The sequence below is a fragment of the Pseudophryne corroboree genome, chromosome 5, assembly GCF_028390025.1.
Source record: "Pseudophryne corroboree isolate aPseCor3 chromosome 5, aPseCor3.hap2, whole genome shotgun sequence".
NCBI classification, from domain to species: Eukaryota; Metazoa; Chordata; class Amphibia; order Anura; family Myobatrachidae; genus Pseudophryne; species Pseudophryne corroboree.
In genome coordinates this window covers 202,021,439-202,033,658 of record NC_086448.1, presented here as the reverse complement: position 1 = coordinate 202,033,658, position 12,220 = coordinate 202,021,439, and the positions used below count along the sequence as shown (strand labels likewise).

Below are 12,220 nucleotides of genomic sequence, written 5' to 3'. Positions count from 1 at the left end.
CGGTTAGGTGGTATACAATTATGGACGGACTGCCTGCCGAGTGCAGACACAGAGGTAGCCACAGCCGTGAACTACCGTACTGTGTCTGCTGCGACTGGATGATAAATGATATAAAAAATATATATATATCACTACTGCAGCCGGACAGGTATATATTATATATTATATAATGACGGACCTGCTGGACACTGTCTGTCAGCAGAATGAGTTTTATTTTTATAGAATAAAAAAAAAAACAACACACAAGTGAAGTCACACGACGAGTGTTTAACTTTTTCAGGCAATCACAATATAAGTATACTACTAACTATACTGGTGGTCAGTGTGGTCAGGTCACTGGTCAGTCACACTGGCAGTGGCACTCCTGCAGCAAAAGTGTGCACTGTTTAATTTTAATATAATATTATGTACTCCTGGCTCCTGCTATAACCTATAACTGGCACTGCAGTGCTCCCCAGTCTCCCCCACAATTATAAGCTGTGTGAGCTGAGCAGTCAGACAGATATATAATATATATAGATGATGCAGCACACTGGGCTGAGCCTGAGCAGTGCACACAGATATGGTATGTGACTGAGTCACTGTGTGTATCGCTTTTTTCAGGCAGAGAACGGATATATTAAATAAACTGCACTGTCTGGTGGTCACTCACTATATAATATTATGTACTCCTGGCTCCTGCTATAACCTATAACTGGCACTGCAGTGCTCCCCAGTCTCCCCCACAATTATAAGCTGTGTGAGCTGAGCAGTCAGACAGATATATAATATATATAGATGATGCAGCACACTGGGCTGAGCCTGAGCAGTGCACACAGATATGGTATGTGACTGAGTCACTGTGTGTATCGCTTTTTTCAGGCAGAGAACGGATATATTAAATAAACTGCACTGTCTGGTGGTCACTCACTAGTAAACTCTCTGCACTCTCTACACTTCTACAGTACTCCTCCTAGTCCTAAGCTCCAGTAAATCTCTCTCTCTTATAATCTAAATGGAGAGGACGCCAGCCACGTCCTCTCCCTATCAATCTCAATGCACGTGTGAAAATGGCGGCGACGCGCGGCTCCTTATATAGAATCCGAGTCTCGCGAGAATCCGACAGCGTCATGATGACGTTCGGGCGCGCTCGGGTTAACCGAGCAAGGCGGGAGGATCCGAGTCTGCTCGGACCCGTGAAAAAAACCATGAAGTTCGGGCGGGTTCGGATTCAGAGAAACCGAACCCGCTCATCTCTAGTATAATCCCCATGGTCCTGACGGAGTCCCAGCATCCACTAGGACGTCAGAGAAAATAAGATTTTACTTACCGATAAATCTATTTCTCGTAGTCCGTAGTGGATGCTGGGCGCCCATCCCAAGTGCGGATTGTCTGCAATACTTGTACATAGTTATTGTTACAAAAAAATCGGGTTGTTATTGTTGTGAGCCGTCTGTTCAGAGGCTCCTACGTTTGTCATACTGTTAACTGGGTTCAGATCACAGGTTGTACGGTGTGATTGGTGTGGCTGGTATGAGTCTTACCCGGGATTCAAAATCCTTCCTTATTGTGTACGCTCGTCCGGGCACAGTATCCTAACTGAGGCTTGGAGGAGGGTCATAGGGGGAGGAGCCAGTGCACACCACCTAGTCCTAAAGCTTTTATTTTTGTGCCCTGTCTCCTGCGGAGCCGCTAATCCCCATGGTCCTGACGGAGTCCCAGCATCCACTACGGACTACGAGAAATAGATTTATCGGTAAGTAAAATCTTATTTTTCGATATTTGCGACAATTCGACCGCAATTGCATATACCCCTTAGTCTACATAACATGCGTCCAATACTGTTTTCAGAAACACAGTACACTTTGTTTAATTAGTAAGCATTTATTGTAATTGTCTTTTCTTTTTATTCATTTACTTTTAGGGAGGAAACCAAACAGCTACTGTTATTGCTCTGTGTTCAATGAGAGATTTTAATCTTACCCAAGAAACATGTCAGCTGGCCATAAGAGATGTCGGGGGACTTGAAGTTCTTATTAACTTGCTGGATACAGAAGAAATCAAGTGTATGGTATGGAACTTTGGGGGTCATTCCGAGTTGATCGCTCGGTAGTTATTTTTTGCAGCGCTGCAAACAGACAGTCGCCGCCTTTAGGGGAGTGTATGTTTGCTTTGCAAGTGTGCGAATGTATGTGCAGCCGAGCGGTACGAAAAAGTTTTGTGCAGTTTCTGAGTAGCTCAGAAGCTTAGAACTTACTCAGCCGCTGCGATCACTTCAGCCTGTTCTTGTCCTGAATTGACGTCAGACACCCGCCCTGCAAACGCTTGGACACGCCAGCGTTTTTCCAACCACTCCCAGAAAATAGTCAGTTGACACCCACAAACGCTTCGTTAAATCCATCGCTCAGCAGCAATCCGCTTTGCACTCGTACAACGCACCTGCGCATTGCGGTGCTTACGCATGCGCAGGTCGGACTTGATCGCAGTACAGGTCGGACCTGATCACAGTGCAGCGAAAAAAACTAGCGTGCAATCAGGTCGGAATGACCCCCTTTGTTAGAAGCATTTTTTTAATTAAGCTTACATTAATAAGTTTATCTACTATTTTAAACTTTTTATTTTTAGACTTATTTAATACATTTTCATGCATTTAATAAAATATGCAAAAACTTAAATTACTATACCTTATCGGAAAAGGGAATTTAATTTTTGTTTTAGTTTTTAAAGTTTTGTTGTGTGCAGTCAAAATGTATGAAAACCAGGTAAAAAGGAAATAATAATAGACTCACACAGAAGTGATTGAAAGAAATAGGAATGACAGCATGAACTATCTATTTGTAATGTATCACATTACAAGTAGAAATGTGCACTAACCCCCGTGTTTTAGTTTTGGATCTAGATTATTTTTTTTGTTTTGGGTTTGGTTCTAGTTTTGCAGAACCACCCTCACGTGTTATGGTTTTGGATCTGAATTTAAAAAAGATGCTAAAAACTGCTAAAATCATGTAATGTAGGCCTGTTTTTATACCTACATTATTAGTAACCTTAATAACTTTCCTTTCCAGTTATTCCCAATCAATTTTGACCACCTCACAGCTCACAATATTGTTCACCAGTATTGGCCCAAGGCTGGCTAGCTAAAATAAGCAACACAGCAGCGACACAAACACCTAGATGTTATTTGTGTTTAAAAATGTGTTGCAAATTAATAATGTATTAGAGCAATAACCAATAAAAATGTCTATGCAAAAAAGACCGTCCCCAATCATTCTCCAAAAATACAGGCCATTATGAAAATAAAAGTGGTGCAAGATGGAATTGTCCTTTGGCTCTCCCACCCTTATGTTGTATATTAAAAAGGACATGCACCATTTATCAAACAAAGCACTTCAGCGACAGGGACTACCACTTTTGTGGCTGAAGTGCTTGGTTTGTTTGGACCCCCACAAACCAATTTTTTGGAAGGACTACCTCCGATCACTAATGAGGAGGTTGATGATGAGGGTGTTGGTGTGCGGAAATTGCATGTGCTGGTCCAAACTACTTGTAGCTGACACTTGACTTGCAACAACTCGCTTTCGGAGGACACTGGCAGCTTGTCTTTACTATGCCCAGAACCAGAGATATTAGCCTTCCAGCAGCTGGTTCCTGCTCCAGCTCCACACACCTGGTATGCAGTTTTATACAGTATTACCGTCTGTGGATTGCTCCGGCTCCTGAACTCTGATCCCAAAGTCCCCAGTACCTCCTAAAAAGTGGGACTCTAGTTTGTTTATCCAATTGAAAGCTAAGGAATCTATTTCAAGGAACTGGAGATATTTGCAGTCAAGCAAGCTACCCTCCCAATAGAAAATGATGGCTATTAAGCCCACTCCCCTGCATATTAAACACCCCCTACCACCCTGGAAGTCATGTACAGTACAGAGTGGAGATGGACACATAAAGGTTATGTCTGGCATGGGTAAAGACCAGGGCATGCAGAAAACCACCTTCCCTCTGGTTCCTGAGCATCTTTCTGGTTTGCCTGGAAATTCAAATGTCCAGTTGGTGGGGACACAAAGTGAAACAATGAAAAGAATCTGAGCTCTTGGGATACCACAATCAAGATGTGTTTCTCCTCTGCTGGGGTGCACTGGTGGATCATGACATACATACCCCTGGAGGGGTGGTCATTAAGCAGCAACTGTATTGCATTCCTGAGGTGCAGTGCCAAGCTGGCAGGCTAGAAGTAAAGGAGATGCTTCAGCTTGGGGTCATTGAGGAGTCAAGGAGCAATTGGCCAGTCCCATTGTCTTAGTCCCCATACCTTCGGTGGGCAATACATTTCTGTAATGTTTTTAGACATCTGAATTAAGTTTTCCAGCTTGATACATACCCACAACCTTGGATAGATGAATGGGTAGAAAATTTGGCAAGTAGTCGGTATCTTATGACCCTAGACCTCATAAAGGGATACTGGCAAATTTCCCTAAGTGTGTCTGCCAGGGAGGAGACTGCCTTTTTGACACATGATGGCCTATATCAGTATAAAGTGCTACCTTTTGGCCTTCTTGGGGCCCCAGCAGCATTCCAGCGAGCCATGGATTGCCCACTAATGCCACACCAGGAGTATGCCACAGCCTATTTGGATGACATTGTCATATATACTGAAGACTGGGAAACTCACTTGACCAAAGTCCAAAAAGTACTGGGCAGCCTAAGAAAGCACAGGTTTATGGCTAATCCAGCTATGTGTACTATTGGACTTTAAGAGGCCAATTACCTTGGATATGTGATTGGCAATGACAGGTGAAACCCCAACTACAAAAAGTGGAGGCGGTTAAGTCCTGGCCAAGACCCTCCACTAAGAAACAAATGAGGACTTTCCTTGGGCTGGTAGGCTATTACTGCTGTTTCATTCCACGCTTTGCGTGCAGGGCTTTATTGTTTACTGAAACCCTGAAGAAGGCTCAACTGGAAAGAATCCTCTGGACCAAAAGAATTGAGTCAGTTTGGGAAGATATGAGGATGGCTCTGTGTATTCTAATCCGGTTCTACAGGGGCCTGACATCCAGAAACCCTTTATTCTGCAAATTGACGCTTCTACAACATATTTGGGGATTGTTTTGTTACAGTCCATTCAGGGGGAGGAGAGACCGATCCTCTACTTAAGTAGAAAACTGCAACGATGAGAAACCAGATACGCTATAGTTAAGCGGGAATGCTTGGCAATAAAATGGGTGATAGAAGTCCTCTAGTATGATCTCCTAGGAAAAGAATTTGTCTTAATCACAGATTATGCACTCTTGAGGTGGATGCACCTTAACAAAGAGGTAAATCCCAGGGTTACACTTTTGTTCTTGACCAGTCAACAGTATAAATTTGTTGTACAACATTGGCCTGGGGCTCAACATGGTAATGCGTACACATTGTCCCAAAAGTTTGAAAAAGTGGATTGCTGTAACCCATGGACTTTGCTAAATGCTGGGTTTCCTCCATTGTTATGCTTTGCCAGGCCTTTACTTTAGAATTAATCCGGCTGTTGCTGTCTTCACATCATCAATAAACACTAGTGGCTCAGTGCCATTGAAAGTCATGCATGCCCATGCCGTCACACTGCCTCCACCATGTTTTACAGATGATGTGGTATGCTTTGGATCATGAGCTTTTCCAAGCCTTCTGCATACTTTTTTGATCCTTTTTTTTCTTCACATCATTACAGGTTGATCTTTGTTTAATCTGTCCAAAGAATGCTGTTCCAGAACTGGGCTGGCTTTTTCTTTAGATGTTTCTTGGTAAAGTCTAATCTGGCCTTCTCTTTATGGTAGACTTGAATAAAGATATGTCTACCTCCTGGAGAGTTTTCTTCACTTGGCTGGATGTTGTGAAGAAAGTTTTTCTTTGCTGTGGAAAGGAGTCTATGTTCTATACCTTTTTGTGTTGCTTAGCTTACCAGTGCATTCTTTTATTCTGAGAATGTTCCAATCTGTTTATTTGGCCACTGCTAAGGATTCCAATATCCCTCTGTATTTCTTTATTTTTTTGCAGCCTTAGGGGCTGTACACACCGGGAGATTTCTCCCAGAGATGTGTACTGAGTGATCTAGCACAGAACGCTCAGCACACATCTCTCCCCCGCTCAGCACACAGCATGATGTGAGCTGAGTGAAAGTGGATGGGGGGGGGGGGGGGACACACTCATTTCACCCAGCGGTGAAATGAGTGATCTAACTAGATTTGGCCTGCATGTCAATCTAGTACCGGCGATAGCGACGTGCGGGGCTGCTATTCACTGAATAGGTTTCATGTCCATGTAATTTGGTTTGAACAAGATGTCCACTCACTTCAGCAGATGTCCACTCACTTCAGCGGATTCACTCTATATTACGCTTTGAGCATTTTCTGTATGTATAGTTGTAAAAAATCATGTATATGATGTGCACTTAGGTATTGTTCATACATTTAGTTGTTTTATTATCTTATTCTATAGATTAAATACCACTGATGAAGTCCAGTTAGGGACGAAACACGTTGGGTTTTTATCTCCTACATCTGTACTGTTTTGTCAGTTTTAACAAAGAAATATACGAGAAAACTGAATGTCAAAACAGTCATTTGTGAAGACGTCATCTGTAACTCACGATGTATCATGTTTTATTGTATATTCTTATGAATACATTTTACTCTATGTAAATTGAAAAGTGTATGTTTTAAATTTGTTGTATTGAACAGTACCTTACAGTATATACAAGCGCCCTCAGATCTGTTTTTTTCTTTATATATATATATATATATATATATATATCTATATCTATATATATATATATCGAAGTCCACATAAGTGGCGGGCGCACTCTCACTGATACAACACTTCTTCAATATTAATATTCTTTATTGTAGCCTCATGCAATCGACGTTTCGATCCTTCCACAGGATCTTTTTCAAGAAAGGCAATACGAAATCATTTGTTCTCAGTTTATACAATCATTAGAAAATGCCTATAAAAATACAAAATGAGAAAAGACTCAGCCTCCCAGGCCCCATATGCGATGGCAGAAAATCTCTATAGACTGGGTATCAATGCCCCGTTCATATAGTGACAGTGTTATTTTAAAAAAATGTGCTTAGTACCAGATAATATTTTGAAGTATTACACACCACCAACACAGCTGCCACTCATCACCCAGATTAGAAAGAAGAAGAAGACACCTTAATCCTTTAGACGCATAGTGTGCCTAGTTTTACCAATGAACCCTCAGGTGTAAGGGGTATATACTCTGAGACAGGTCTAAGCCTCATCACTTACTCATGAGCTCAGCAGCAGCCGTGTCGACATCCAGCAGACTACCAACAACATAAATGGTCCCATAGCAACTGGGAACAACAAAAAACTGTTAGACCTCCCATAGGCTTTCTATTATCACAAATAAACATATGCTGTTTAAACAGGCTTTTACCTATCGGGATCACAATCCCAGTGTGCCGTATCCTGGGTTCTCTGTTTGTTCCTATGTGCTAATCAGTCCAGCCTGTTCAAAGCGATGTATATCAATGCAAAACTCACTACATGAAACAAGTAATAAAGCACAAGTTGCTCAGAAAAGGGGTGCTTACCAGGAGTCAATATCAGCCATGTGTTCCCAGGAGACATGCTGTGGACATCCATGCCCCGGAGGTTTATATACCCTCAAACCGGAAGTAGATCCGCAAGGACTGAAAAAACGCCTCACTCAAAGGGAACTTTTCAAGTTTAATAATTGATATGGTTAAATATACAATGGCTCCTATGCCCGACCGTTGATTCACAAATTGTACTAGTGTATGTGGTGCTCAAGACGCTGAGACTAGAATGTAAAGATTACACGCCGCGTCTTGCGTTCCAACTCCCGGAAGTGGTGCGTTCCACGTACCGGAAGTTGACGCGCGTCATGTCACAGACTGACGCTGCGGCCGCGGTAGCACACGTATTCACTGGTCAAAGGGAGAAGTAGAATTCGGGCTGATCTGTATCACCTGGATTCTCTGTGTTAACCCCACCTGATCTATTCTAAACTCCAAAACAAACCAGATTGGCATTTCCTTAGTACATCACAGCAGTCAGGGATTTAAGCCTGCTTAATCAAATGTTCAAAGAGTGGCTTACGTGTCTCTAATGTCTAACAGCTGAGTGTATGTGTAATAAGTGGATCTTAAATATTTTTATTTAATTTAATGGTTTAATTTCTAGCCATCAGGGACCTGAGAGGATGGGCTAATACATGAAAGCACACACTTTGGACATCAAAACAAAAAAACAAAAAAACGGAAAAACAGATTCATATTCAAAAACCTACTTACAAAAAAAGTTTTTTATAATACATATATAAATATATATAAATAAATAAATAAAGACCTACATACAAAAATATATATATATAGATGAATATATAAAGACCTACATACAGAAAGATCACAACATAAATGATCACAAAGGAAATCTCCTGATCACTAATATACATAAATCACACAAAAAGATAAGTATTCCAGCAACTCTCTATAGGAATACCCCATAGGGGTTGCATTCGTTTAGTCCTCGCGGGGATACCGTGTCCAGGTGATTGATCCAAAAGCACTCCCTTTGTTTCAACCTCTTGGTTCTGTCTCCACCAGTAATCATCGGGGGTACCCAATCTATAATTTTACATTTGAGACTCGCCACTTGGTGGCGAGCTTCAATGAAATGACGAGCCACCGGTTTATCGGATTTACCACTACTCAATGCGACATGTATAGATGAGCGATGGTTCGCCATTCTGTCCCTGAAGTTACGACTGGTTAACCCAACGTAAAATAGTCCACATGGACATTTTAAGATATAGATGACAAAATCTAATCTACAATGTAGATGATATTTGAGTTTAATGGTGGAGCCAGTATGTGGGTGAGAAAATGTTGGTCCCACCATCATAGAACGACACGTGGTGCAGCTCCCACAGGAGAAACAACCTGGTTTTTGTTGTAACAACTGGGCAGTGGACATAGGTGCATTAGGGTATAATACAGGTCTCATAAGCATTTGCTTGAGATTAGGGCCTTGACGGTAAGCCAACATGGGTGGATCCATGCGTGTGAAAGGTAATGTTAGATCAGTATTCACAATTGGCCAATGTTTCTTGAGTACCTTGTTAAGATGCCCAGAATGGTTGTCATAACGAGTCGCAAAGACTAAACGATTGTCTAGTCTATCCTTGTTCCTGGGGTGTGTCCCTGCAAAAATGTTTCGTGCCCTAGACATGCAGTGGGAAAGTGTTTTATGGGTATACCCACGTTCCAGGAAACGTGCTTTAACCTCTTTAAGTTGGGTTTCAGTGTTGGTTTTATCAGAGTTGATTCTGAGTACTCTCAAAAATTGGGACACTGGCAAATTCTCCTTTAGTGCAGGGGGGTGGTGGCTAGTTGCATGGAGTGTCAGATTTCTATCGGTTGGCTTTCTGTAAACTGAAGTCATAAAAGTATCCCCAATCTTACTAATGTGGACATCTAGGAAGTTGATTTCAGAGCTCGAGATGCTCGAAGTAAATTTTATAGGATGATCCAACATATTCAAGTTATTAACCATGGTATGGAAAGCTGACTCGGTATCTAGCCAAAGTAGAAAAACATCGTCGATAAATCGACGGTAGAAAAGAATTTGATGACCATATTGTGGAAAAATTAGAGTAGTTTCATAGTCAGTCATATACAAATTGGCATATGACGGGGCCAGGTTGGACCCCATCGCCGTGCCCGCTAGTTGTATAAAGTACTTATCTTTATACATAAAATGGTTAAACCGTAGGACTAATTCAGTTAACTCAATAATACATTCTGTGGGTACTGTACATGTAGCGTGAGTTACCAATGCGGTTCGCACTGTTTCAAGTCCACCATCATGTGGGATGACAGTATACAAAGAATTTACGTCCATAGTGGCTAAAAGGCATGGTGTGGATTTACAGTCGATGCTTTTTAATTGCAGTAGAAAATCACCTGTGTCCCTTATATAACTCATACTGCCAACAACAATTGGTTGTAGAATACTATCAACATATTTGGCTAAGGGCTGCAACAAGGAGCCTTCTGCTGCTATGATTGGACGTCCAGGAGGTTGCACCAAGGTTTTATGAACCTTCGGTAGAGTGTATAGAATTGGACACCGGGGATGCTCAACCGTTAAATATGAAAATAATTCATCATCAAACCATCCATTGTTTTTACCTCTCCTAAGACACTCGTCTATGGTACGTTTAATGCCTGGTACAGGATTAGACTCAACTTCCTTATACGTCTCACGATCGGATAACTGGCGTGTGATCTCTCGGTCATAGTCCTGCCAGTCTTGAACAACCACCGCCCCGCCCTTGTCAGCAGGGCGTATAACGATGTTAGGGTCTGCTCTCAATTTGGTTAATGATTTTCTTTCTGACTGGGATAAATTGTCGAAATGTCGAGGTGGAGAGAAATTGCTAGTGTCTCTTTGGACCACCCTCAAAAATGTTTTTAGGCTGGCATTCTGAGTTTGTGGATCAACAGGCAGGTTCCAGAGGAGAAGACGAGCCCCCAGGTATATGCAGGAGCTTGCCTCCTCCATTTCCACATCCGATACTGACCCCAATGAAGGTACTCAACAGAGACGTTTTTTAGATCAGGGTTCCGAGTCCAGCACACTGGCAGGAAACAACAAAAAAAGCAGTGTAGACCACATCCAAGACGAAGCTGGCACTCGAAGAAGAGGGAGACCAAAAAAGACGTAAATGTAGTCTTCAATTTATCGAGTACACAACTTGACCAGGCAGATTTGTCACTCTTAGCACATGGGTTGTCTTTCGTCCCTACCTGTCACCATAATAGCTTCGAGAGTAGCATTGACCAATTTAAATTCGGTCGACAACTAAGATTAAAAGAATTCTTTTCCGACAAGACGAGCAAACTTACACCCACACCTTTCAAAAAAAGTTCTACATTTGATCCACAAACTCAGAATGCCAGCCTAAAAACATTTTTGAGGGTGGTCCAAAGAGACACTAGCAATTTCTCTCCACCTCGACATTTCGACAATTTATCCCAGTCAGAAAGAAAATCATTAACCAAATTGAGAGCAGACCCTAACATCGTTATACGCCCTGCTGACAAGGGCGGGGCGGTGGTTGTTCAAGACTGGCAGGACTATGACCGAGAGATCACACGCCAGTTATCCGATCGTGAGACGTATAAGGAAGTTGAGTCTAATCCTGTACCAGGCATTAAACGTACCATAGACGAGTGTCTTAGGAGAGGTAAAAACAATGGATGGTTTGATGATGAATTATTTTCATATTTAACGGTTGAGCATCCCCGGTGTCCAATTCTATACACTCTACCGAAGGTTCATAAAACCTTGGTGCAACCTCCTGGACGTCCAATCATAGCAGCAGAAGGCTCCTTGTTGCAGCCCTTAGCCAAATATGTTGATAGTATTCTACAACCAATTGTTGTTGGCAGTATGAGTTATATAAGGGACACAGGTGATTTTCTACTGCAATTAAAAAGCATCGACTGTAAATCCACACCATGCCTTTTAGCCACTATGGACGTAAATTCTTTGTATACTGTCATCCCACATGATGGTGGACTTGAAACAGTGCGAACCGCATTGGTAACTCACGCTACATGTACAGTACCCACAGAATGTATTATTGAGTTAACTGAATTAGTCCTACGGTTTAACCATTTTATGTATAAAGATAAGTACTTTATACAACTAGCGGGCACGGCGATGGGGTCCAACCTGGCCCCGTCATATGCCAATTTGTATATGACTGACTATGAAACTACTCTAATTTTTCCACAATATGGTCATCAAATTCTTTTCTACCGTCGATTTATCGACGATGTTTTTCTACTTTGGCTAGATACCGAGTCAGCTTTCCATACCATGGTTAATAACTTGAATATGTTGGATCATCCTATAAAATTTACTTCGAGCATCTCGAGCTCTGAAATCAACTTCCTAGATGTCCACATTAGTAAGATTGGGGATACTTTTATGACTTCAGTTTACAGAAAGCCAACCGATAGAAATCTGACACTCCATGCAACTAGCCACCACCCCCCTGCACTAAAGGAGAATTTGCCAGTGTCCCAATTTTTGAGAGTACTCAGAATCAACTCTGATAAAACCAACACTGAAACCCAACTTAAAGAGGTTAAAGCACGTTTCCTGGAACGTGGGTATACCCATAAAACACTTTCCCACTGCATGTCTA

The 12,220-nt window shown here is 41.9% G+C and overlaps 1 protein-coding gene across 4 annotated transcripts in view; it reads left to right on the top strand.

Annotated features, from left to right (window-relative positions):
• Positions 1 to 12,220, top strand: part of ODAD2 (outer dynein arm docking complex subunit 2) — a 367,969-nt gene that overhangs the window by 205,229 nt on the left and 150,520 nt on the right. For all 4 annotated transcript variants that reach the window (XM_063922013.1, XM_063922015.1, XM_063922014.1 and 1 more), the window contains exon 11: positions 1,904 to 2,050. In XM_063922013.1, the coding sequence (XP_063778083.1) occupies positions 1,904 to 2,050 (147 nt within the window). The remainder of the gene's footprint in view (positions 1 to 1,903; positions 2,051 to 12,220) is intronic.